Below are 27,678 nucleotides of genomic sequence, written 5' to 3'. Positions count from 1 at the left end.
ACGAGCAGGAAGCTGGCTCGGAAGCCCAGAGAAGCCACGATTTGAACCAGGCACTCCAACATGGAGTACGGATATCCCAAGCAGTGGCCCAACCCAGTGCCTGCTCCCATGCACGATTTTCTTTATTCCCAGGACTGAAGCAAGCCGAAGCATATTGATGGCAGTGCCATCAGAGGTGAGACTTCTGACTTGGGCACTATTTCCCACCCCCCCAGGCTCAGCAGCCACTCTCCTGACCGAGACTGTCCACCACCATGTTGTTTGGCACAAGATCTGCTAAGGCAAAATGAAACACTGTGCACAAGGCTTCCCAAAAGGTAAGGCATCATAGAAACAACAACTATCCATTGGTCTTCATGGTTCTAACCAGTGATTGGTTCATTTCTAATGGGCCGTAATCCCTGATGGGTCCTTCTAGCACCTGAAATTCAAACAATCCTCCCCACTGCCCCACCCAGCAGCTGGTGTGCAAAACACAACATTCATCCCATCCACCAGGAGTCCTCCTGCCCCAGATGCTGACAGGCAGTGATGTATTCCCTGTGCCTCTACATGGCGCACTGCAAGTGGTTCTTGAAGTACTGGAGGGCCAGCTTGAAGCGGACCTCCTCTTTGGTGTTAGTCCGGTATTTGTTGTAGGTCTTTTCCAGGACAGCCAGCTCTGGGTCCACCACTGGAGTTCGGGACTGGTGAGCCACTATCACCTCTGGGCATGAGCCCACAAGCAGGCTCCCCAACCCGTCCACGAAGAATTCTGCAGAGAGACGGGCAGCAGAAAGACATGGGGATGGCAGTCAGAGGCTGAGAGTCTGGGAGGGCAGTCATGGGGACCGCCCCACAGGAAGCCCACCACCGTTGACTCTAGGCACCTGCTCCTGCTGATGAGCTGGAAGCAAACAACAATCTCCTTGTTCAAGCAAAGGTGTGGCACAAGAGGTTGTGATGAGCTGCCCGACTTGGACAGAACTGTTAAATAGGAAAGCATTTCTGGAGAGACTATCAAGTCAGGTGGGCAGAGGTGTGGAAGCCTGGGCTGTAGGGAAAGGGAAACTCGGACGGAAACGCCTAAGGGAGACGCAGAAGTGAGATGTTTAGAGGCGCAGGGAGATGCCAAGAGCTCCCCCGTGTGGAGTGGGAAGAAAAAGAGAGCTGCTGTCAGGCCCTTGGAAGGAAGAGACCCTGCCCCGGTCCATCCCCAGGCTGGCTCACCGCCCTGCTCCCCTCCGCTTGGCCCCACCTCCCACCTGAGTGAGCCACGCGCTTCAGGCGGGGATCAAAGCCAACTCTGCGGAGACGCTCTGTGTGGGCCAGGAAGAAGTTGACCACGCCGCTGGTCACCACGCAACCGGGGAAGCCCTCCAGGGGCTGGAAAAACCCTGGCCTCCGGTGAAGACAGCCCCCCTGCTCCGTCGGTTCCCAGAACAGCTTGAACTGGAACACATTCCCCAGCACGCTGCCGCCCACCTGACGGGGGCAAAGAGAGAGCCACATTAGTGAGCACAGACTCCACACGCCTGCTTCTTCCAGGGAGCCTTGCCTGACTGCACCTTCCCCACAGGGCAGAGGACGGCTGCGTGCACACTCTGCTCACACATGCTTTCCAGAGGGAGAATCTCTGCTCCCTGCTCCAAGAACCGTGATACACGGAGCAGCATCTTCTGAAAAAAAAAATCTGCCTAGGTTTCAACATTGGTTTTTCTGTCTCTCTTTGTTTTGGCTTCAAAATAAACTTTTCTCTTATTTCCGTTTTCCCACGAGTCCTCTGACGCCCTCTTGTATTCACTTGCATGCAAGAGGCAGCCCCTGTGTTCAGGGAATGTCCACTTAATGGGTTTCTTGCAAGGTCTCAGGCAGTCTCCTCCCTGTTCTCTGCCCCTGCTGGCCTCTCTTGAGTTTCCATTGCACATTCCCGAGAGCCATGAGCCCCAGTGAGACAGGGTGAGCTGGCTCTTGTCTTCCCAAAGCAATTGCCACCACAACAACAGGTGCCACAGTCCCCAGACCCGAGGCTTTGCATGTGAGCAGGAATTTGTCTGTCTCTCTCCCTCTTTGATTTTAGCTGTTGTGACTTGTTCTCCACGAGTAGCCCAAAGGATGTCCTGGTTCACCCAGCAAGGAACTGTGCACTTGGGGGGACCCCAAGCCTCCCTGCAATTGGGACCCCGCTTAGCCCCCATCCATGTCCTTTCTCCTTCCCCTTCCACAGTGAGCGGACGGGTGAAGCAGTCACCGTTTCCCTTCTCATGTCATCAGTGCCCATGTGCTTCTAAAGCTTTGGGTCAAGTTCATTGCTTCCTTCTGGTGTATGGTGGGAACAGGGCACTGCTCTGATTCCACAGCAGCCAGGGAGGGAGCAGGAAGAGGCCTGTGTGTGCAGGTATGCACATGTGTGTGTACGCATGAGTGTGTGTATGTGAGTGTATACATGTATGTCCACATACATGTGTGTGTGATTTGCTCAAAGCCAGTAACTAAGGGGCAGAAGTTGCTGGGTAAGCGAGGCTGTCCTGGCTCACCCATCTCCTGCACCAGCCCCTCCCTCCCTCTCCTCTTCTCCTCTGCCTGCCTCCTGGCCTCTCCCCCATGTGCCCTATCTCTACAGAGGGTGACCTCAGAGGACCTGGCCGCCGCCCCTTACCACATCCAGCTCAGTGTTTTCCAGCACGTCCACCAGCACCTCGATCTTGGTCTTGTTGTTGAAGAGGAAGTCGTCATCCACCCAGAGGACATACTTGGTGGTGACCTGAGATATGGCCAGGTTCCTGCCAGCGAACCAACCCTGCAGGTGGAGTGAGGCGAACTCAGCCAGTCCCAGCTACACAGTGCAGCCGCCTGGCCGGAGCCTGCGTGGCGGGAGCTGGTGCATGGCCAAGGTGGAGAATTACCAGGTCAAGGCTGCCCAGCTCCCAAGAGGGACAGGAGACGGGTCTGTGACAGGTGGCTCACGCACTGAGACAGGGGAAAGCCAGGCAGTCGTTCCTTGGCCCTCTGCCCTGTCACCTGGGACTCTCCTCCTAGCTCCCCAAAGATGCAGGAATGTGGCATGTGTCATATCTGTGTCCTCTGTTCCTGTAGGAGGGAGCATGGGGGACAGCGAAGGCAGGAGGAGGGAGGGGAAGGATAGAAAAGGATAAAGAGAGAAACAGGGCCAGTTGCAGGTGGAATCTCAGGGAAGAAAAAAGTTGCCCTGCTGTCAGAACTGCATGTCAGACACCCCACATCACCGCTAAGGGTCCCCCGTCACTTTCCCCACCCAGCCTGAGGAAAGGCGGCCCACCAAGGCAGACAAGTGAGGGAGGCTGAACCTGGGCTTCCCAAGGGTCCCCAAGGACTCTGCTTTTTCCTTTGGGAAGACCCCAGCAGCAGCCCCACCAGGGGAGCACCAGCATCTGGGGCCCTCTGCTCCAGGAGGGTCTTACCTTCCCAAAGGGCATGGTGTAATACTCCACATGCTTGTCCTGCACGTCCAGCGGCTTCTGGCCGTCATCAGCCACGATCACGGTCAGGTCCGGGTAGTAGTCGCGAATGCTCCGGAGCAGGACCATGAGCTTGTTGGGGCGCAGGAAGGTCTTGGTGGCAATGGTCACCAGGTCTCTGAGATTCCTCTCTGGGCACAGAAGGCTGGGAGTCAGAGCTCCGGCCTGTAGGAGGCTGCCCTGTCCCAGGCTTGGCTCTGAGGGCCTCTGTCCACTGTAGCCCATCTGCCCCTGTAGGCCTAGTGCTTCTTACACACCATTGCCATTGGGTTGGAAAATCCAATGTGCTTCCAGTGTGCTCAGTCTGCTGAAACGTCATGGGTTTGCCTCATTCTCCCCTACCTTGACTTGCATCCTGTTTCATCTCTTTTTTTTTTTTTTTTTTTTTAATTTTAAAAGCAGAGGGAGAGAAAGAGAGAATTCAGGCAGGGGTTCACTCCCTTACATGCCCACAACAACTAAGGTGGGGCCAGGCCAAAGCCAGGAGCCTGGAACTCAGGGCAGGTCTTCTATGAGCACCTGCTGCCTCCCAGGGTGTGCACTGACAGGAAACTGGAGTTGGAAGTGTAGGCAGCACTCAAGCCAAAGCACTCCAATATGAAGTCTGAATATCCCAAGTGGCACCTCCATGGCTGTGCCCAGTGTCTGCCTTCCTTGTACCAGGCATTGAGATGCACAAATGACCAGGGAGTCCTAGAGCCCAAGAAGAGACATGGTTTAAAGGACTGCCCCTTGTCACCAGCCACCACTCCCAGGAGAAGCCCACTTGGTCTCCGTGTACAGGAAGACATGGTTGGAAAAAGGTCTACTTGGAAAGCCAGGGTGTCTCTTAAGGCACGTGACTTACATCAAAGATGGAAGAAGGGATTGCTCTTCCATGGGAAAGACCCATGAAGGGGGTGGAGAGTGGCACAATGGCTCAACTGGCAAATCCTCCACCTTCAAGCTTTGGGATCCCATGTGGGCACTGGTGTGTGTCCTGGCTTCTCCACTTCCCCTCCAGCTCCCTGCTTGTAGCCTGGGAACCAGTGGGGGATGTCCCAAGTCCTTGTGACTCTGACCCCATATGGAAGACCCGGAAGAAACTCCTGGCTCTTGGCTTTTGATCAGCTCAGCTCCAGCTGTGGTGGCTACTTAGGGAGTGACCCAGCAAATGGAAGATCTTTCTGTCTCCCCTTCTCTCTCTGTAAATCTTCCTTTCCGATAAAAATAAGCAAGTCTTTAAAAAGACAACAATAACAACAAAACACATGGAGCCACCTTGTGGACTTGGGACTCAGCCACTGTCCATGGAGGCTGCACTTGCGTGGCGAGGCGTGGCGTGGCATGGCGTGGGGATGGGGTCAGCCGGAAGCAATGCTGACAGCCACAGCCCTGCCCTGGCCCACGGCGGAGCCATTTCCTCAGTGTCTGCTTCTGGACCTCTAGTTTGTGTTCCCCCAATAAGCCCAAAGTACATGAAAAGTTCAGCACAGTTAAGCCATGTAGCTAAGGGAACAAGATGGAGTTTTTTTTTTTTTTTTTTTTCCTGCAGAGCTTCTTGATGGGAGTCTGGGCTGTAACTTTGAGCAGTGCCCCTCCCCCATCTCAGGGGCACGCCCTCCCTCCAACTCTGGGTTTCATCACAAGCTGGGTAGGTGCACTGTGGTTCCCCCAGGACAAAGGCCTTACCTGGCCCAGGGTCATACAGTCTGGGCATAACAGGGTAGCGGATGCTCACTGGAAACTCGGCCACAGAAGACTTCCATTTCAGGCTCACTGCGGGGGTGGGGGGAAGCAAGGTCAGGTCATGACTGCCTCAGACCCCACGCCCTCCCACGGAAGCCCAGGTAGGGGGTGGCACGAAGCTTGGGTAAGGACCCTCTCTCGGCAGGTTTGAGGGTGAGGACCCTGTAGATCACTGCATGTCTACACTGCAGAGGCGACCTACTGAAGGCCTCCTTGCCTCACGATCCCTCCATGGGGTCAGCATGTGGTGGGGTGGGATGGGTCTGGGACCAGGGGTTTTGGATTCAGATGGATTTAATGGGGGGCTACCTGAAACACCTTGGATAATCCACTGTGTTTCCTTCTCTGGCTACAAAAGATCATAGCACCTCTCTGTTTTACTGTCCTCCAGCTGTGTACTGTCCTCCAGCTGTGTACTGCTGGGAGACGCCTGGAAATCTGCTGGCAGGGAGAGAGCTTGTGCTAGTGGCACAGGGAACCTGAGCCCCATTCCTTCTCTCCTGGGAATTCATCTCAGGCAGGGACTCAGAAGGCAGACAGGTGGTCTGAGGTCCTCCGGGAAGAAAGTGAGGCAGCCCTGTGGGTGGGAAGGAATTTCTAGGAGAGATAAAAATCTTTCCCTTGGGACAAGGGCGGTGGGGGTGGCCCTCCATGTCCTTCCTCTTTCTTGTTGGTGCCCAGGACCAGCAGTCTCCTGGACCATAGCTGGTGCCTTCAGAAAACCACACAGGGCCAGTGCTGACCATGCACAAGGTCAGCACTGGAAATGCTTTATTCTTTTCTTGTATCCCTCACAGGGTTGGGATCAATACTGTAACTGGGATGTTAAGCGTCTGGGGTGGGAGAGTGGTAAGAAGGAGAAACAAGAGAAGAATCTTAAAAGCAAGCAGGATTCCCCAAGGCAGAAGACCTTGAGGGGACCCAGGGGGTGCTTCTTCAGCTTCTTAAGCAGTTTGCTATCCCAGGTGAAGCTCTCACCCAGGTCCACCTTGGGGTGCTGGTACCCCATGCTGGTGTAGGTCACATGTTGCAGGATGAAGTTCAAAAGAGTTCGGTCACTGGTCGAAATGATCAGCTGCTTCTGGCCTCTGCCCTGCACTATGTTGTTGGAGATGTTCGCGAGGGTGTTTAGGGTCCCCAGGGACGCACTCAGGTTGATCTAAGGGCCAGGGAGGTGGAAAGATGCTAAAGGCACAGGTTTAAAAATACCCAAGATAGCCAGCAGGGGGCAGAGCACACCACAGGGAGGGATGCCTGGCAAAGTGTAGGGCTGGTTCTGCAGAGCAGCCCTACCCTAAGAACCCAGACCCTATCCCTAAGCCTTGGGGGCCCTGGATTCAAGGTCATTTCCTCTAAACAGTCCATATCCTAGCATCCAAGGTGCCATTCTTGGTTTCTTACTTAACACTATTTTGGCAGAGGCGGTGTTAGGGGAGTACTTCTCTTCACCAGCTCCTCCTCTCTCTGATCCCGATTGGAGTTTTCAGAGCTCTGTTCTGGATCCTTCCCCCTTACTCTACCACTAGTAGCTTTTTATCCATGTCTCGTGCCTTTACATGCCACCTGTCTCTGAGTGACTTTAAAGTGTGTGACTCTACTGAGATCCAGCGGCCTGGTTGGTCACTCTACTGGGAAGGTGTATGGGTGACTCAAAATGGACGAGCTTTAGTTGGAGCTCCTGGCACGGGCATTCAGCCTGCTGGTTGAGATGTGTGGTCTCACATCAGAACACCTGGACGCAACGCCCAGCTGAAGCTGAGTTTTTAATTCCAGCTTCTTGCTGATGTGGCAAAGGTTCATGCACTGAGGGTCCCTGCCACCCCCCACGGGAGTCCTGGACTGAGTGCAGCTCCTAACTCTGGCGTATATCTCTGGCTGCTTGCAGGAGGGGACCCGTGGATGGGAGATCAGCCTGGCTCCCAGCCTCTCTCCAGCCCTCTCTGCCTGCAAGTGACACCTCCATCCACATAACTCCATGAATCCCTAGAAGCAAGTCACTCATGCCTTGCTCTTGTCCTCACACCTGCAGCCCATCTGACAGCAGACCTGTCAATTCCACCTCCCAGATGTGGCTAGAAGTGGACCCCCACGTGCCACTGCACTTGCTATGCACTGGGGCTGCTTGTCTCTCTTGGCCTCGCCCACAGCCAACATCCTGGCTACTGCAGATCCAGGCCAACCAACAGATAAAAGTCCTGAGAACCGAGTTACAAACTCCAGGAGCGGGGCCGTGCCCGGACAGACTCTCCCTGCCTTTGAGAGTCAGTATCCTAGTGGGGTACAAGAGGAGAGCATCCCCGAGCCCCGGGGGAAGATGCTGCAGGTGCCTGTGAGTGCTACAAGAGAGACAGGAAAGGGTAACCAGAAACGACAGAGATGTGGCATAGGATGCCAGGCGTGTGGACCAGCTCGGCTCATTCCAACCTCTGCCTGGCTCGCAGACTTGGGGAAGCCAGCACCTCAGACATTCGTTCGTTCTCAGACATCTTGGTAGGGAGGGTCCTGAATGCAGGGACATTCCACCATCAGACACGCATCCTACCACCTTGACCTGCAGCTGCATTAGGTTGTGGGGAGGAAGCAGGGCCGGAGCACCAGTGTCTTGCCTGTCCCTACCCTGACAGAGGCAGCAGTCTGCAGGGTGTGGGGGTGGAATCAGGTGTGCCACTCAGCTGGCCCAGCCCCTGCGTACGTCTCAGAAGCTCCCACGCCCCATCCCCAGGGCCTCCTGCCACGCCTGGGACTGCCATGCCTTCTCTACTTGCCCGTCCCCTGGCCTGCTCAGGGTTCACAGGTGACGCCTAATCGGGACAGTGGCTTGTTCACACCCAGGGGAGAGAGGACAGGGTGTGGCTGAAGCGAGGCAGGGGGCCTTTTTTACCTTGTAATCAGGTGCGTTGGGCCCTTCAAACTGGAGACCTAGAGAACACAGGGAGAAGAACCACAACGCCATGGGAGAGGGCACCAAGACTCCCCAGGCACTGTCCCCTACCTCACAGACTCCTCCCCTCTGCAAGTGTCCAGCCCACCCCGAGCTCTGGGGGACGGAGACAGTGTGCCATGGCCTTGCCCAAACTCACAGGTCTTCAGGCCCAGGCCGTGGCTGCGAATGAACTCAGTTCTTTCCCAGTGTCTCAGTAAGAGTCATTCTTGGACTGCCGGGTGGGGTGGGATGGGGCAGGGAGCAGGTGGAGGCACATGGTGGCTAAGAGCTGAAGTTCACTTGGGGATGGGGAGGTTTTGCAGATGGTTGACGCCACCTGATGGTGGTGGCACCACACCAGGAGTGAACGGGCCCCGCCGGTATTCCACTGATTCTGCCATTACAAATAGGGATTGTCCAAAATGAACCAGGTGCTTCCAGATGTGTGATCTCAGGGACATCGCAATTCACCCCACTTGATTGATTTTGCTTCATTATCTCTTGCTCCCTCTGTTGTTATGACACACCTTTCCCAGGTGGCCTTAGATAACTCGCTGACTCTCACCACCTGTGGAGCTGGCTAAATACCCTTCTCTTGTTCCGGTGGCTGTAAATGCCAGCTCAGCTTAGCAGGGTATTGCTTGGGTCAGCACAGTGGTGTAGTATGTGATGCTTCTGCCTGTAGAATCAGCATCCTGTATGGACACTGGTTCAAGTCCTGATTGCTGCACTTCCAACCCAGTTCCCTGCTAATGGCCTGGAAAAGCAGCGGAGAACAGCTCAAGTTCTTGGACCCCTGCACCCACATAGGAGACTTAGAAGAAGAAGCTGCAGACTCTTGGTCCAGCCCTAGCAACCATTTGGAGAATGTACTAGCAAATGGAAGATCTCTGTATGTGTGTCTTTCCTTTTTTTTTTTTTTTTTTTTTTTTTTTAGTAAGTCTACATTTCAAATAAAAATGAGAATTTTTTTAAAATGCAAAGAAGGAAGGATGCTGGGCACAAACACTCCTTTGCTTCTCCCTCTGCTTCTGGCCTTGTGCCCAGCGGGGCAGCTCAGCCACAGCCCCTGCACCTGCGGATCTCCCGCCCCCCCGGCCCCCCGCGGGGAGCTGGGAAGGTGAGCAACAAGGGCGGCTTCCTTCCCGAAGCACGGGAGGAGCTGGGTCCCCACGCAGAGGAACTTGACCAGCAAACAAGGACCGCCCCCTTGAGGGAGTTCCAGAAACTTTCCCTAGGCCCCGGTCTTCCTCCAAGTTCCCCCCAGGGGCAGACTTGGGTGAGGGTGGGGGAACGTGTGGGGTGACAAGGTGCGCTGAGTTCCTGGGGGTGGGGAAGTGGTGTGCTACGGGGGGTCGAGGGTCAGTACATGGAGGGGCTGGGGTGGGGGAGGGCCCCCGCGAGGCGCGGGGGGAGTGGAGGATGTCAGGTTGAGATGCTGTCACAACAGGCTCCCTGCCTGCTCGCTGCCGCCTTGTGCTTTCGTCTAAGCACAGCCCAGGTGCTCACGGGGTGCGGCCGCACCTACCTGGGATGAGAATGGTGTGCAGGGGCATCACCTCCACGCCGTGCACTGGGTACCCGAAGGGGAGGTTGGGCTGAGCCAGCACCGGCGGTGGGCGGGGCAGTCCTTCCCTGCAGGAGCACCACAGTGCCCTGGTTAGGTCTGGTCGGAACCATGGCCCTGCCCCGACCTTTATTCCCACCCTTCCTCTTTGCTTCTGATTCCACTGAGGTGTGCAAAAAAAAAGAAATGAAACCATTGATCCACAGGAGCTGCCCCACCTGTGGCAGGTGAACATTCAAGTCACCCCTGGCCTTCCTTGAAGTCAGACTGTCAAGGGAGTGGCACTCTGTGCCCAGTCCCTTCCTATCACAAGGAAGCAGCAGGCCAGTTCTTGAAAGGAAGTTTTTTGTTTGTTTACTTTCAATATTTATTCATTTTTAATAGAAAGACATATTTACATAGAGTGAGCCAGTCCAAAGCTAAGAGCCAGCAGCATCACCTGCCTACTCTTACAGCTGTACCGCCATTTCCCTCAACACACACACCCTTACCCACTCCACCCCTGGCTCTCTTCTGAAGTTCAGGAGGTCATGGCTGACTCCACAAATCAAACTCAGAGGGGTCTGGCACTGCTGGAGTTCCAGCAGAAGGATAAGGGAGGAGGGGAGGAGGTCTCCACTCTCTGGGGCTCCTGCACAGCACACTGCTCAGCAATTGGGGTGGGTGATGGGGGGAAGGCGGGGCTGGTGCTGGGGTTCAGCGGGTTGAGCCCTTGTCTACAAAACCAGCATCCCATGGGGGCCCCAGTTCTAATCCCAGCTGCTCCACTTCCTGCTGATGCACCTGGGAAAGCAGCACAGGATGGCTGCTTGAGTGAGCCACTGCACCCCATGGGTAACCTGGGAGAAGCTCTTGGCTTCTTCGGCCTGGAGCAGCCCTGGTCCTTACAGCCATGCGGGGAGTAAAGCAGCGAACAGCTCTTTCTTTCTCTCACCTTCTGTCCATAATTCTTTCAAATAAAAGAAACACATCTCTCTTTTTTAAAAGATTTGCTTATTTTTATCAGAAAGGCAGATTTACAGAGAAAAGGAGAGACAAAGATTTTCCATCTGCTACTTCACTCTCCAATGGCTGCAACAGATGGAGCTGAACCAATCTGAAGCCAGGAGCTTCCACTGGGTTCAGGGTCCCAAGGGTTTGGGCCATCCTCTACTGTTTTCCTGTCAGGAGCCATGTACTATAGCCACACTGAAGCCATTTTGAATATAGACCTATGGGACAGTGGAAAACCCCCGGTTGGCTAGATGCTTGGGAAAGAGGTTATGAAACTAATCATACGCTTAGCTTCAATTGTTTCTAGCAACTGTTTAGAATGTGATTTATGCTGTACTTACCTATATCTTGTTACTGATTACCTATGCTATTGTTGATATGCTGGTTACTATTGTTGAAATGGTGGTTGCTCAAGAACAATAGGTCTTGAGACCATGGCCTGCACCCCAGGTTCTCCTTCCCTCCCTGAGCCTTAGTTACTGAAGAATATAAAAACCCTCAGTTGAAATCAATAAACTGACAGCTTGATCAGACCTACTGTCTTGCTGTCCATTCTTTGTGTCTCTTGTCCAGTCATTCTCTCCTAGGTGGCTGCGACCCCATTGACTGTCCTGCTGGACGGGACATTTTCCCAGGCCACAGACAGGGAGCTGGATGGGAATGGAGCAGCTGGAATATGAAGCAGAGCCCATATGGGACTGCCTTTCAAGGCAAGGGCTTAGCTACTGAGCCATCGTGCTGGGTGCAATAAACAACTCTTTAAAAAAGAAAAAAGTGCCAAGCCAGCATGCAATGGCCTAGTGGCTAAATCTTCCCCTTGCATGCACCAGGATCTCATATGGGTGCCAGTTCATGTCAAGGCTGCTCCACTTCCCATCCAGCTCCCTGCTGGTGGCCTGGAAAAGGATGGCTCAATGCCATGGGACCCTGCACCCGTGTGGGAGACTCGGAAGAGGCTCCTGGCTCCTGACCTTGGATCAGCTCAGCACCAGCCATTGCGGCCACTTGGGGAGTGAATCAGCAGATGAAAGAACTTTGTCTCTCCTCTCTGTAAAATCTGACTTTCTAATAAAAATAAATCTTAAAAAAGAAAAAAGTCGATTAGTTAAAAAACAAACCAGGCCCGGCGGCGTGGCCTAGCGGCTAAAGTCCTCGCCTTGAACGCCCCGGGATCCCATATGGGCGCCTGCTCTAATCCCGGCAGCTCCACTTCCCATCCAGCTCCCTGCTTGTGGCCTGGGAAAGCAGTCGAGGACAGCCCAAAGCTTTGGGACCCTGCACCCACGTGGGAGACCTAGAAGAGGTTCCAGGTTCCCAGCATCGGATCGGCGCAGCACTGGCCATTGCGGCTCACTTGGGGAGTGAATCATCGGACGGAAGATCTTCCTCTCTGTCTCCTCTTCTCTGTATATCTGACTTTGTAATGGAAATAAATAAAATCTTATTTAAAAAAAACCAATATACATAACCCACTATACCCTCAATGCGGGGAGCCCAGAGTTCATTCTGGGTCTTCCACGTAGGCAGCAGAAATGCAACTACTTAAACCATCACCCGCTGCCTCGCAGGTGCACATCCACCAGAATTGGAAGTGAAGCTGAGGCTGAACCCCACAAAGGACGGGGGCATCTCAAAGCACCATTTCTCCACAGCCTCAGGACACCCCGGAGCAGCTGCTGCTGCTTCCAGACCCACGCCTTACCTCCTCTGGAAGTGCGCAAATTCAGCCTGTCTCCTGGCGTTCACCGCTGGCAGGTCCCGCTGGTCATAGCTACCCTGAAGGTCATAATTTCTTTGCTGCTTGGTGCCTTCACACTTGCACTGATTTTTAGGGAAGAGCCTAGAACAAGCAGGAGGACCAGTGCTGGGAGAGGTGCCCCCAGGGCTGTTCCTGTGTGTCATTGGCCCTGAAAGTCCTTTCCTACCCACATCTCGCTGTTATAACAGGTGGAGATTGGGAACTCCCTGGCAGACACACGGTTGGTGGTGTGTGTGTGTGTGTGTGGACTCCTCCCCTTTGCACTCAACTTTAAGCCTGAGAGCCTCGTGACCATGTTCCTGGTTGGAAAGGCAGGCAGGGTCTGTGTTTTGCTTGGAAAATAGGTGGAGCCAGTTCCCTTTCCATCTCCCTGCTTGCCAAATCCACTACATGTATTGTCCTTGGACAGAGGCTGTGTGGGGTACTCAGTTCACTTGATCTTGGCCAAAAGGCCGAGCGACCGTATAAGGCAGCATCTTTCCTGAAGCTGGTGGGAGGGTCCCACGAGCTGTCCCAGGATGTCAGGGATTTCGGGGTGCCATAGAGACCAGACACTCCATCAAACCCTCCTCTGTTCCCACAGTCTGGGACAAGCTCAGGAAGGCAAGGGAGTTGCAGGTGAATGGCGTCCAGGAGGATGGAGGACAGCATAGGTGGGGCTCAGGAAGGAAGCCAAGAGCGAAGCCACGTCCTCTCACCAGATGCCGTCGTAGCTGAAGAAGTTGCGGAGGCTCTGTTCTGGTAAGAGCTTCAGCTCTGTGAGGTCCCCGGGTGTAGGACGCGACTGCTCCAGCTTGAGCCCCCAAAACTCTCCTTGCAGGACTACGCCTCTGGATATAAACAAGCCAATGCTGAGTGCCAGGATGATGATGAGCGATATCTTGAGGAACGGCAGAAATCGACAGCTGCTGGGAAAACAAGGGGACCACTCAGTGGAAGCCTTCTGTTCGTGACCGCGTATGTGATCGACAATGGGGAGAGCGACCCAAGGGACTGTGTGAGCTGAGCCTGTATCTTACTTACAGGTCAGCAAAACCGATTTCTGATCAAGAACCTGTCTATGGCAAGGAAGTCAGAAAAACAAAACAAAACAAAAATAACACAGGGCCCAGCATGATGGCTCGGTGGTTCAAACCTTGCCTTGCATCCTCCGGGATCCCATGTGGGCGCCAATTCCCATCCAGCTCCCTGTTTGTGGCCTGGGAAAGCAGTAAAGGATGGCCCAAAGCCTCGGGACCTGCATCCATGAGGGACACACGGAAGAAGCTCCTGGCTCCTGGCTCCTGGCAGATCAGTGCTCTTTCTGAAAGTTAACAGATCAGTGCAGCTCCGGCTATTATAGCCACTTTGGGAGTGAACCAGCAAGTGGAAGAGCTTCTGTCTGTCCTTCTTCCTGTAAATCTGCCTTTCCAATTAAAATAAATAAATCTTTAGACACACACACACACACAAAAGGCAGGGGACTGAACTGTTCCCGATCCCTGCTTCCTGCTGGTGTACATACTGGATGGTAGCAGGTGATGGCTCAAGGTCTCAGGTCACTTCCACCTTCCTGCAAGATATAGGCTAAGTCCCCACCCGGCTCAGTTTGGTCTAGCCCTGGCTGTTACCAGCATTTGGGGAGTCAACTATCAGATGGAAGTGCACTCTCATTCTCTCCGTCTTTACTTTTCCAATAGAATTTAAAGAGGAATACATGAAATCAAAAGGATGGGAAAAATCTAAAGGATTGAGGAAAAAGGGTCTGCAGTCTTAGCGTCAACATAGTTGAATTCAAAAGGAAAAAAGGACTAAATAGAACAAAAGAAAAGGTGACTCACAAGGATGAAATGCAAGATTCACAGAGCAGACAGGGCCGATAGGAACTTTATCCACTAAATAACAGCATCAAATCATACAAAGTAGGGTCCAGCGCCTTGGCATACAAGGTTAAGCTTCTGTCTTATGTGCTGGCATCCCAAATGGGCACCAGCTCCAGTCCCAGCTGCTCTGTTTCCCTTCTAACTCCCTACTAATGTGCCTGGGGAAGCAGTGGAGGACGGTCCAAAGCCTTGGGACCTTGTATACACGTGGGAGACCCACAAAAAGCTCCTGGCGTAAGACCAGCCAAGTTCTGGCCGTTGCGGCCATTTGGGATGGATCAGTGGATAGAGATCCCTTTATTCCTCTGTCTCTCCTTCTTACTCTTAATTCTGCCTTTCCAATAAAAATAAATAAACCTTTCCCCAAAAAATCACACAGAGACTGGGAGGCTTTAAAAGGAGGATTAGAAATGCAAAAGTATGATTCTTTGATAAAATGAAATAAATGCAGCAGAAGCGACAGAAAAGTCACCATTTCGCCTGTGTATCACATACATACAGCCCAGCCAGGGTCACCCATGCACGCTGAGAGTGGTCAGCATAGATGAGGGCACCGATGCACAGACTTACTACAAGAAAATAGATGAGAATTAGGTGACACTTTTTTTTCCCAAGATTTATTTATTTTTATTGGAAAGTCATATACACAGAGAGAAGGGAAGATGGAGAGGAAGATCTTCCATCTGATGATTCACTCCCCAAGTGACTGCAATGGGCCGGTGCTGTGCCAATCCAAAGCCAGGAACCAGGAACTTCTTCCAGGTCTCCCACACGGGCGCAGGGTCCCAAGGCTTTGGGCCGTCCTCGACTGCTTTCCCAGGCCACAAGCAGGGAGCTGGATGGGAAGTAGGGCAGCGGGATTAGAACCGGTGCCCATATGGGATCCTGGCATGTGCAAGGTGAGGACTTTAGCTAGGCTACTGTGCTGGGCTCCTAGATGACAGACCCCACTTGGTCCTGGTTTCCTGGCCTTATGTTATGGGGTATAGTTAGTGATCGCCAGCACCCACTGACAGTGGGCAAATGAAATGTGGCTGTGTCCCCTACAATCTGTCCTGAAGGTGGGTCCTAACAGCAATAGAATGTTAACTCCATCCTCAGCTACTCCTCCCCACCACCACCACCCAGGTGTTCGCTCCTGCCCACCTGTGACTCACCTATCATCTGACAGGGGATGGTATTGCACTGTTGAGTAACCACTTCCCTCACAAGCCCCTATAAAAGGCCGGTGAAGCAGGGGCTCACTCTTTCTAGTCAGGTGCTTCCATTGCTCTGCACCTGGACTCTTGGCTGACCCAGGAGAGGTAACCCCCTGAGCATGGTCCCTGTGTACAGATTGGATGGGACGATGGATGTAGTGTTGTGCCGGATTTTTAGATTCCCCAGAAAATCAGAGTCTGAAGTAGGTGCTAACGCATAAAGGGCAGTTTATTCAGGTTAACCTAGGTCTCCCAGCCACCGCCCCTCACCGCCCGCCAGCCCAGCAAGGCTGGTGGGGGAGGAGGAAGCTGCAGCCAAGGCTGCAGTAGGATCAGCAGGGTGAAAAAAAGACAGAGCAAGGTTCAACAGCACAGGGTTCTTATCCATTTCAGGCCAATTCCATATAATTATACAGTCATATTGCTCAGTTTTAACTGTTAACTTTCAGAAAGAGCACGTTGGCAGGCTTCTATTGATAGGTTTGAAGCAAGGAACTTTCAAAAAGTACAAAATGATGAGCTCTATAGGGCTGTGAATATTATCTACCACCAGGGACCTCCTTCCTGAGGAGTGGTCTGCCTATGTGACCTGCCAGGTGTCCTGCCGGGTGTCAGGCCTGGAGTTCACACGGCCCCCCGCCAAGCAATTAAGGCAGAAATCACAAAAAGCAGAAAACATCTAGGTTCTTCATGATCTCACTCACACCCTGTAACACTTATTGGGATACTTAGTCTGTGGGTCAGTGTCTACACACGCCTGTGGGGCAGTGTGGCACAGCAAGGTAAACTGTCATTTGGGATAGCCGTGTGGGAGGAGTCAGGCTGGGTAGTAAGCAGTTAGGGTATTCTGGGTCCCCATCATCATTTTTTTCTCAAATATAAGAAGGTATTTTCTCCAACATGTCTTGGATTCATCCAAGCACGCCATCTCCCAAAAGACAAGTGCATATTTTAACATATCAAAAACACGCTTCCCCAAGAGGCAAGGCATAGTAACATATCAAGTTTCCAATCTAAAGCAGCAGTCTTTGGCCATTGCCAATGGGGTAGTTTCAGACTGGCCTTTTTATCGTTAAAAAGGGACTAAGGAAGTTGGCCAGTCATATCTTTGGGGCCTTTTGTCCCAGGGCCAGGTACCAAGGAAACCAGGAATTTTCCTTTGTTTATGGAGAAACATCTTTTAAACTTTTAAAAAAGATCTCCCCAGGGCCCCGTGCAATAGGATAGTGGTTAAAGCCCTCACCTTGCACATGCCAGGATCCCACAGAGCACAGGTTCTAATCTCAGCAACCCTGCTTCCCATCCAGCTCCCTGCTTGTGGCCTGGGAAAGCAGTCGAGGACAGCCCAAAGCCTTGGGACCCTGCACCCGCGTGGGAGACCCAGAAGAGCTCCTGGCTCCTGGCTTCGGATTGGCTCAGCTCCAGCCATTGCGGCTACTTGGAAAGTGAACCATCGGACAGAAGATCTTCCTCTCTGTCTCTCTTCTTCTCTGTGTTTCTGCATTACCAATAAAAATAAATAAATCTTGGGAAAAAAAATAAAAAGACACTTCCCCCACTATTAGTTCAGGTTGTTCTTTCCTTCTTCCTCCTGCCACTATGGCAAAGGTCTAGGGTTTTATTTATTTATTTTATTGGAAAGGCAGATATACAGAGAGGAGGAGAGACAGAGAGGAAGATCTTCTGTCCGATATTCACTCTCCAAACGGCCATAAAGACTGGAGCTTAGCTGCTCCAAGGTCAGGAACCAGGAACTTCTTCCAGGTCTCCCAAGCAGGTGCAGGGTCCCAAAGCTTTGGGCCATCCTCAACTGCTTTCCCAGGTCACAAGCAGGGAGCTGGATGGGAAGTGGAGCAGCTGAGATTAGAACCGGCGCCCATATTGGATCCCAGTGTGTTCAAGGCGAGTACTTTAGCCACTAGGCCACCGCACCGGGCGCTCTAGGGTCTTTTTCTCTCTCTTACTCCTGCCACTATGGCAGGATATACGGGTCCTTTTCTGCTTTTCTGTCTTGAACCCCTCCTCTCCCATCACTAGGATGGGAGCCTCCCTTCTCAGCTTCTCTAATAAATCTTGCTTTAAAACTAAACTGTGTCCACATGAAAATTATTCTTTCCTGCGAGACAAGAATTGAGGTGGCTGCCGTGTTCGGGGTCGAAAACCTTACAACAGTGTTGGTTCCATTTTACTTAGATTATGCCAGTGTGAATTGAGTTCACCTCCAGCCAGCCTCCGGGAATTTATCTTGGACGGTGAGCCAAGTATACTGTACTCTTTCCTGTTTTTCGGAGACAATAGCACTCCACAATTAGTAACTCTTGCAAAAAGAAACACGGTCCCTGTCAGCCAGTTCAATGCACCTAGTGTGGCTGCCACTCTCAAGACTCAGAAATTCAGGTCAGGGTTACTCCCGTATGTTTTTTGAAAGGCCTCTGGACTATACCCCAGACTCCGACAGCCCATCAGGGTGTCAGGTTGAAATCTGCACTGTGCTTTTCCTTCCACGGAGATCCAGCTGTAAGAGTGGGCGCAACCCGGCCTGGAGGCGTGGCCTAGCGGCTAAAGTCCTCGCCTTGAACGCACCGGGATCCCATATGGGCGCCGGCTCTAATCCCGGCTGCTCCACTTCCCATCCAGCTCCGGCCGTTGCGGCTCACTTGGGGAGTGAATCATCAGGCGGAAGATCTTCCTCTCTGTCTCTCCTCTCTGACTATCTGACTTTGTAATAAAAATAAATCTTTAATAAATAAATAAATAAATAAGAGTGGACACAACCCTCGATGAGCCCACAAACCCTGCACTGCACGCCTCAGTACCCAAACTGCCCCAGACAATGGCAAGTCCTCTGCAATCTTTTCTTTGTTAGGCTCTCCTAAAAGCTTTTTCTCACCAACTAAATCTCCTCAATTTCTATGGATTCATATTTTGGGTTTTTTTTTTTAATGGTCAGTATGTGCTAAATATCAATTGGTCTATGATGGAGAAAGGGAAGAAGGCAGGCGGAGTTTCCATCTAGGCCCCTCTATAGATGAGATCTAAGTAATGGATAGACTTCAGGGAGTAAGGTGCTATGCCTTAAATCCCTTCACAAGGCACGCGGTGCTTCTCTTGGCCCCACCATAGACGAGGTCCATGTGGCCGAGACCGAGTGTAGTCGCTAATGCAAGCAGGAAAGCAGGGTCAATACACATATTTCTCCAGCTCCAGGTAAGAACACTGTTATACAGGCTTGTAGAATCAGGCCTGAAGCTGAGGACAGGCTTGTCAATTCGAGGTTAGAACAAATTTCAAAGGGAGAGCATATCTTGTCCAGCCGTAGTCACAGACCCAACATGTCGCAGGGAACAGGAGCAATTTTGCTCCTGGCACACTCTGTTTCTAACTTTTATGTTCTCCGAACACCAGAATATTCTGGATCAGGCAGTAGTCCCGGATCCAGCGTGTTGCAGGAAACACGAGTAATTTTGTTCCTAGTACATGTTGTTCTGACTTGCATGTTCTCCGGAACACCAGAATACCTTGGATCAGGCATATTGCAGGAAACAGGAGCGAATTTTTCACTCCGAGCACATGATGTTCTTTTTCTTTTTAAAGAGTCATTTATTTTTATTGCAAAGTCAGATATACAGAGAGGAGGAGAGACAGAGAGGAAGATCTTCCATCCGATGATTCACTCCCCAAATGGCCACAATGGCTGGTGCTGCTCCAATCCAAAGCCAGGAGCCAGGAACAACTTCTAGGTCTCCCACGTGCGTGCAGAGTCCCAAGACTTCAGGCAGTATCGCACTGGGCCCTAGGTTTTTCTTTTTGCAGTGATTAATTATTAACTGTTTCTGAACAAAAAGAATTGCTAATCACTGGGGAAATATAAGTAGGCAAAAATAAATGTTTTATTCCTGACTGAAATCACTGAAGTGTATATAGCTGTAATTTTGCTATGTTGATCTGTAAATTCAACATACTGGGCACACCCATCATGAAGTCAAAACAGGTTTTACTTACTCATCATTACGATTTTCACATTCAATCAAAATAACACGCGAGGACAGTAAGAAAGGTTGAAACTCAGAGAAGAATCCCTGGGCTTAGAAGCTGTGCTATTACAGAGGAGTGAAAAGCTGACCCCATGCCACAGGGGTGTTGATGCAGAAACATCAAAACAGATGCACTGGGCCCAGAGTACGAAGCCTAGCAGCTAAAGTCCTCGCCCTGCATGAGCTGGGATCCCATATGGGCACCGGTTCTAATCCCAGCAGCCCCGCTTCCCATCCAGCTCCCTGCTTGTGACCTGGGAAAGCAGTCGAGGATGGCCCAAAGCCTTGAGACCCTGCACCTGCATGGGAGACCTCAAAGTGCTCCAGGCTCCTGGCTTTGGATCAGCTAAGCTCTGGCTGTTGCAGCCGTTTGGGGAGTGAATCATCGAATGGAAGATCTTCCTGTCTGTCTCTCCTCCTTTCTGTGTATCTGACTTTGTAATGAAAATAAAATAATAAATGTTTCAAAAAATAAAAAAATAAATAAAACTGGTGCACGGGGCAAAGCAGAGTCCAGCCGCACCTGAGGATGCACACAAACTTCACAAGGAATTTTCCTCTCTGTGTTATTTCTGTAAGATTCGAGTTTTCTGCAATGACATTTCAAGCTAGCTATGCTAAAATGTAATAAAGTTACAGAAAACCTGGCAGGACAGAGACTTACTTCCTCTTGGTCAACTTCTTGGAATTCGGATTCACAAAGCTGATTCTGGCCAGAGACAGTACTTGATGACACCATCTCTAACAGGAACTGCTGTGGCTGGAGACCGCAAATACATGTTCAACTTCTATGAGATTACTACAAATGCTGAATCCCGTGACAACTGTGCCACGTGTGCTGGAATGGGGAAGGACAGATTATAATGGCAGGAGCCTGAGACTCTGAGTGGGTGAAGTTTAAGAAACATTCAGGAGGGGCCCAGCGGCGTGGCCTAGTGGCTGAAGTCCTCGCCTTGGGTGCCCCGGGATCCCATGTGGGCGCCGGTTCTGGTCCCGGCAGCTCCATCCAGCTCCCTGCTTGTGGCCTGGGAAGGCGGTCGAGGACGGCCCAGAGCTTTGGGGCCCTGCACCCGCGTGGGAGACCGGAAGAGGTTCCAGGTTCCCGGCATCGGGTCGGCGCGCACCGGCCCGTTGTGGTTCGCTTGGGGAGTGAAACATTGGATGGAGGATCTTCCTCTCTGTCTCTCCTCCTCTCTGTGTGTCCGGCTTTCCAATAATAATAAAAATCTTAAAAAAAAAAAAAAAAGAAACATTCTGGAAAAGACATTTAATCAAGTTAATGACAAGCTAGGAAGTGAGTTAATCGGTCAGTCATTCACATTAGCTGGTGGCAGCATGTCCCTTCTAACCCTGACAAATCATTTTTGTGTTCCAGCCACACAGTTTGGGGTTGGAGCAGTGATGGGGTGAGGGACGCAGTCTGAACCCTGAGGCTCTGGTCTCTTGGGGAGTCCGCCTGCTTCTGTGCACATGAGGTAAAAGAGACAGGAGGCATTTTGTTTGCATTAGAAAGTAGCCCCATGAATGCTGTGTGCTTTATCACTGGCATCTGTTTGAGAAGTCTGGCATTTTGACAGCGCAGAAATGCCTGCAGAGACACAGACTGGAATATTTCAACACACACCAAAACTACTTCTGCAAGTCCACTTAGTGAAAAACAGCTCTGAATGGGGCTGAGGCATTGTGGCAGAGCACATTAGGTCACCGCGTGTGACGCCAGCATCCCATATCCGAGTAGCAGTTTGAGTCCTAGCTGTTCTGCTTCTGATCTAGCTTCTTGATAATACGTCTGGGAATGCAGGGAGTCACAGTCCAAGTGGATGAGTTCCTGCCGGCCACATCCTCAGTGGTTTGGATTATAACCTTCCAGAACCGGTGGGCCAAAGTCAGCCTTTGTACTTTGTCAACAGCTTGTAAGCAGGTGTTTTGTGGTAGTAGCACTAAGCGACTTCACCACAGATAAAGAGGAATACTTCAAAGGGATCAAATAAGGGGTTGGCAGGTTAAGCCTCCTGCAATGCTGGCAGCCCACAGAGCCAGTATCTGGAGTCCTGGCTGCTCTACTTGCAATTCAGCTCCCTACTGACGTGCCTGGGAAAGCAGTGGAGGACGGCCTAAGTTCGTGGAGCCCTGCACCCACGTGGGAGACCCAGAAGAAGCTCCTGGTTTCAGAGCAGCCCAGCTCTGGCCCTTGCAGCCATTTGGGGAGTGAGTCAGCAGATTCTGCCTGTCTCTTCCTCTCTCTTTTCCTCGCTCTACGCAATCTACCTTTCAAACAAAAATAAATCTTTTAAAAAGTGGTAAAATAGGCTCAAGAGAAGATGTGATTCCTAATTTGATAACAAACCTCAGGACAGAGACTGTAAAATACTGAAGGAATTACAAGGGGGACCAGACATCCATAACGAGCAGAGCAAGTAAACAAACAAACAAACAAACAAAAAACAGGACTGGGACGACGCGAACTGCACGCAAGCAACCTCAAGGATGAGACGGACATCACATCGGACCTGCTGGGAATGACTCACAGGAACACATTCCTTCCAGCCTCCTCCCAGAACGTTTACAAGAACTGAACAAACTCTAGAGCTTCAAAACTTCCATCTATGTCTGATCCCAGCACAACCGAGCTGGAAGTGGACACGAAGGTAACTAGAAAACCCCTAGGTGTTTGAGTTGGCATGATGGCACGATTGGCTAACCCTCCATCTCCAAGCACTGGGATCCCATGTGGGTGCCAGTTCACATCCTGGCTGCTCCACTTCCCATCCAGCTCCCTGCTTATCAGCATGGGAAAGCAGAGGCAGACAGCTCAAAGCCTTGGGACCCTGCACTCACATGTAGGAGCCCAGGGACAGGCTATTGCAGCCATTTGATGGAAGCAGTTGATGGAAGATCTTTCTGTGTCTCCTTCTCTCTGTAAATCTACCTTTCCAACAAAAACAAATAAATCTTTTTTCTTTCTTTTTTTTCCTTTTTTTAGGATTTATTTGTTTTTACTGGAAAGTCAGATTTACAGAGAGAAAGTCCTTTTGTCCACTGGCTCGCTTCCCATGTGGCTGCAACGGCGAGGGCTGAGCCATTCTGAAGCCAGGAACTTATTCTGGGTCTCCCACACAGGTGCAGGGTCCCAAGGCTTTGGGCCGTCCTCCACTGCTTTCCCAGGCCACAAGCAGGGAGCTGGAAGGGAAGTGGAACAGCTGGGATATGAACCAGTGACCATATGGGATCCGAGTGTATGCAAGGTGAGGACTTTAGCCACTAAGCTACCGTGCAGGGCCCAAAATGAATAATTAAAAAAAATATATTTATTTACTTTTATTGGAAAGGCGGATATACAGAGAGGAGGAGAGACAGAGAGGAAGATCTTTTATCCGATGATTCACTCCCCAAGTGACTGCAACGGCTGGAGCTGAGCCAATCTGAAGCCAAGAGCCAGGAGCTCTTCCGGGTCTCCCACACGGGTGCAGGGTCCCAAGGCTTTGGGCTGTCCTCCACTGCTTTCCCAGGCCACAAGCAGGGAGCTGGATGGAGGTAAGGCTGCCAGGATTAGAATTGCACGTATATATGGGCCTGGCGGCGTGGCCTAGTGGCTAAAGTCCTCTCCTTGAACACCCCGGGATCCCATATGGGCACCGGTTCTAATCCCAGCAGCTCCACTTCCCATCCAGCTCCCTGCTTGTGGCCTGGGAAAGCAGTTGAGGACGGCCCAATGCATTGGGACACTGCACCCGCGTGGGAGACCTGGAAGAGGTTCCAGGTTCCCGGCTTCAGATTGGCGAGCACCGGCTGTTGCAGCTCACTTGGGGAGTGAATTATCGGATGGAAGATCTTCCTCTCTGTCTCTCCTCCTCTGTGTATATCTGGCTGTAATAAAATAAATAAATCATTTAAAAAAAAAAAAAAAGAATTGCACGTATATGGGATCCCGGCACGTGCAAGGAGGACTTTAGTCGCTAGGCCACGCCGCCAGGACCAAAAGCAAATCAATCTTAAAAAAAGAAAAGAAAACCTCAGGTGTTCGAAGATTCACAAAAGCATCCAAATAGCCACAGATTACAGAAGATATCGTGGCAGAAATTAGATTATAGTTTGAACAGTGATAGACATACCACACATCAAACATGCTGGGATGCAGTTAAAACAGGACTTGGAAATGTATGTCTTTGAATACTTCTATTAGAAAAGAAAGCCTTGGGCCTTGTGTCATAACAAGTTAAACCTCCACCTGAGATACTGGCATATGGACGCCAATTCGAGTCCCTCCATTCTGATCCAGCACCATGCTAACGCACCTGGGAGTTCAGCAGAAGATGGCTCACAAGCTTGGGCCCCTGAGCCCACACGGGAGACCAGGAAGAAGCTCCCGGCTCCTGGCCTCGGCCCGGCTCAGCTCCAGCTCTTGCAGCCATCTGGGGAGTGAATATGTGGATAGAAGACCTCTCTCTGTTCTCTCTCCCTGTAACTCTTTCAAATAAATAAAATAAATCCTTTTTAAAATGGAAGCCCTAAAAGTTAGCCTTCAAAAATGTTCCTCTTTTTGAGCATCAAATTACACCCCAGTGGAAAGGGGACCTAATAAAAAAAATGAAAGCAAAATTTGATGAAACAGAAAACACACACCAGAAAGGATCTCATCGCCAAAGTTGTTTGGTTTAAAAAAAAAAAAAAAAAAAAACATGATGGGTTCAAGAAAAAAACAGAATACACCTATATCATCCACATTAGCGACACGGAGGCATCACGTGGGCCCCACAGCAACTAAACAAGCACGGAGGGGACAGGCACTAGGTACAGCCAGTTCTCAGTCCTGTGTCCTAGGAACGGGCACCCCAGAGGGCAGCAGGGAGGACAGCGGCCACATGCCTGAATACACCTGAATGATATTCCAGGCACCGAGTTCCAGCCTGGCTCAGCCCTCAGTGTTATGGGCATTTGGGGAGTGATTCAAAACACGGAAGAGCTCTCTATGTCTTTCCAATACATAAGTAAAAACAAACAATTTTTAAAAGGACTAATGAGAATATAAACGAATGACCTGATATCAATGCAGAGGAAGAAAGTAATTCCTCAGAGAAATATTCGACTCAAATAAATGGATACAGGCAGAAAAAAAAAAACTTTCAATAATCCCCTAAGGATTAGATAACTTGAATCTGAAAATAATGCCACCCTCCCAGTGCACACCTGTACCCTAGGCATGAGTATATTTGAATATGCCCTTCTCCAGCATATTCAAGTACATTTAAAATGTGCAAAAAAAAGTGGTTAACTTTCATCTTTAAAAAAACCATTCACTTCATTTATTTGAAAGGCAGAATGACAGAGGGATGGAGAGACAGCGAGCAGGAGATCATCCGTCCAGCAGTTTATCCTCCAAATGGCAGCAGGGTCCAGCCCAATCCAGGAGAGCTCTCCGCGGGTCTCCCCGAGGGTGGCAGGTGCGCCGCTTCCCTGGGTGCGTGAGAAAGGAGTGGCAGCAAGTGAAACCAGGGCTCCGATCAGGGTGTCAGTGTGGCAGACACGGACTTAACTGATTGCACCACTATGCCAGCCCTGAATTTTGACTTTCATTTCATCATCCATACTTCCAAAGAACAGGAAAGAATTTTTTTAAAAAATGCTCCTGCTTACTCTTCTATTTCATTCATAAAAACAGACGGGTGGGCCCGGGCACCATAGCCTCATGGCTAAAGTTTCCACCCTGAATGTGTTGGAATCCCTTACGGGTGCCAGTTTGTGTCCTGGCTGCTCTGTTTCCCTTCCAGATCCCTGCCTGTGGCTTTGGAAAGCAGCCGAGGATGGCCCAAAGCCTTGGGACCCTGCACCCACATGGGAGACCTGGAGGAAGCTCCTGGCTCCTGGCTCCTGGCTTCAGATCAGCGCAGCTCTGGCCATTTCGGCTCCTTGGGAAGTGAATCAGTGGACGGAAGATCTCCTTCTCTGTCTCTCCTCCTCTCTGTATATCTGATTTTGCAATAAAAATAAATAAATCTTTGTTTTTAAGATGCTGATTGGAGTGAGGCAGTGGTTGGCTGGGGAACAGCCTTGCTTGCCACTGAGTCCCACCTCTCATCCAGCTCCCTACTAACGAGCCTGAGAGGCAGGAGATGCTGGCCATGTACCTGGGTTCCTGCCACACGTGGAGATCTGGATGAAACTCCTGGCTCTTGGCTTCAGCCTGGCCAAATCCTGGCTATTTCTCTCTTTTTCAAATACTTCAACAAGAAAAAAACAAAAAAAAATCCACCCTGCTGGTCAGGATGCCCGAATCTCAGGTCAGATTGCCTTGGTTCATTATCTGCTCCCAGTTCCAAGTTGCTGATAAGCAAGACCCCAGGAGGCAGTGACTTCACTTCCTGCCACCCACAGAGTCCTCTCCTCATGGCCACTCTACGTGTTTGGGGAGTTGACCAGTAGACAGAAATGCTGTCTCTCTTCCTCTCAAATACAGAAATATTTTGTAAGAACGGATGAAAACATCCTAATGCAACCCCCAAAACCTCTGTCTGCATCAACCTGCGTGACCAGTCTCCACACAGAGATTAGGTAAGGAGGATGCTGAGTGTCATTCTCTGAAAACACCTGCTGTCACCCAGCCACGCAGGAAGTGGCTCCTCAGATCCGCAAACCCTTTATTTCTCGTTACAGATGTGGTTTTGCAAGCCATTTCCTTAAGGGGCCAGCACTGTGAGGAAGCAGGCTGAGATGCCATTCCCCACACCAGCCTCCCATTTGTAAGTACCTGGTTCCAATCCCAACCGCGCCCCCCACCCCCGCACCCGCGCCATGATTCAGAGCCTGCTAATGCGACTGGGAGGCTGGGAGGCGCAGGGGATGACCCTTCCACTTGGACCCCCACCACCCGCGTGGGAGGTCCAGCAAGCAGTCCTTGACTCCTGACTTCAGCACAACCCAGCCCTGGCTGTCGTTGGATTTGGAGAGTGAACGAGTGGAGGAAAACTTCCCTATTCCCTTTGTTACTCTTTCAAATACATAAATCTTCTAAAAGAAAAAAAAAGTCATCTCACAAACACTTTGTGTTTTCACAAAGCGCCCTCCTTGTCTGAGTGTAATAGTTGTTCCAGAGTTTTTAAGATACAAAGAAAGTAAACCTGGAGGATAAAAACGCACAAAATAGAGCCTGATCCTTCTCCATAATGTGTAAAGAATTAGCTTAGAGGACGCAGTCCGTTTTACTCGAGGGACTATCACGTCTCTGCTTAGAAGCTCTTGGCACTCGCGCCCGCGGGACCCACACCGCTTCGGCTTCGCGGCCGTGCGCCCCAGGCCGGAAGCCCAAAGCCGGGGCTCAGGGAGCGCCATTGCAGGAGCTGCTGAGTGGCGGCCTCAGCCGCAGCTCCTCGAAAGCCCGCACTCCCACGGCCCTCCCCGTGCCAGGTGACTTACCTACCCCGCGCCCTGGACTCGCGCCCACTCCCGGTCATCGCCTCCAAGGAACCCAACTCCGAAGCTAGCGCCCGCAAAGCAGAAACCCCGCTCCTGGAGTGCCCGCCACGCCTTCCCGGCACTTTTCCGACTCACGCAACCTCCAAAGCAACCTCCAAGGCAACCTCCAAGGCAACCTCCAAGACACGTGTTTCTTCCTCATGATGCGGCGTGTCGGCGGGAGCCGGCGTCCCAACAGCTCCGCGCGCGCTTTCCGCTCTCCCCTGCCACCACCCACGCTCCAGACGCGGAGGACTCCACGTAGACCGCGGGTCACGGCCCCCCCAGCCTGCGCACCTAACCGCCTCGGAGCCCGGGAACGGGCCGGCGAAGGCGGGGTCCCGTTCCCTTCCCTCTCTGTTTCAGAGACACTCACTTGGTCGAAGTCATCCCGAGACCCGCCGCCGGCAGCCACCTGGGGAACAGCGCGCGTGGAGGAAGCTGTGAGAGTGTGGGGCTGTCTCCTCACCACGTCACCCGCTCCACACCAGCCCTGCGGGTTTTCTGTGCACTGGGCGATGGGGCACTCAGGAATCTTTATGTCCTTTGGGTGGTGCCGGAGTTCCTGGCACACAGACCCGCCCCAGGCCTATGCACAGAACTCCAAAGAGCTGGCAGTAACGACCTCTGTCCCACCAGGTGAGGCCTTCCAGAAAGTCTTGGGTTGGGTGGCAAAGGCGTCTCCCGC

General features: G+C 51.7%; 1 protein-coding gene across 3 annotated transcripts; it reads right to left on the bottom strand.

Annotated features, from left to right (window-relative positions):
• Window positions 1-528: 528 nt before the first annotated feature.
• B4GALNT2 (beta-1,4-N-acetyl-galactosaminyltransferase 2) lies at window positions 529-27,678 on the bottom strand. 3 transcript variants are annotated; one of them, XM_058676669.1, is made up of 11 exons: window positions 27,367-27,678; window positions 13,145-13,354; window positions 12,390-12,527; window positions 9,656-9,762; window positions 8,086-8,123; window positions 6,183-6,363; window positions 5,148-5,234; window positions 3,420-3,607; window positions 2,639-2,779; window positions 1,245-1,464; window positions 529-754 (listed from the first exon to the last, which is right to left on the bottom strand). In XM_058676669.1, exons 1-11 carry the CDS (start codon window positions 27,378-27,380, stop codon window positions 549-551), a joined length of 1,530 nt encoding a protein of 509 aa, XP_058532652.1. In that variant the 5' UTR covers window positions 27,381-27,678; the 3' UTR covers window positions 529-548. The 3 variants fall into 3 exon arrangements, with proteins under 3 accessions (XP_058532652.1, XP_058532653.1, XP_012784098.2); XM_058676670.1 differs by having other exon boundaries at window positions 13,145-13,351; window positions 27,367-27,677; XM_012928644.2 differs by lacking the exon at window positions 27,367-27,678 and adding an exon at window positions 26,952-27,104 and having other exon boundaries at window positions 13,145-13,351.

Source organism: Ochotona princeps, chromosome 17 (assembly GCF_030435755.1).
Source record: "Ochotona princeps isolate mOchPri1 chromosome 17, mOchPri1.hap1, whole genome shotgun sequence".
NCBI lineage: Eukaryota > Metazoa > Chordata > Mammalia > Lagomorpha > Ochotonidae > Ochotona > Ochotona princeps.
Note: the sequence above shows the minus strand (reverse complement) of the source record. Positions and strands in the feature narration are given on the sequence as shown.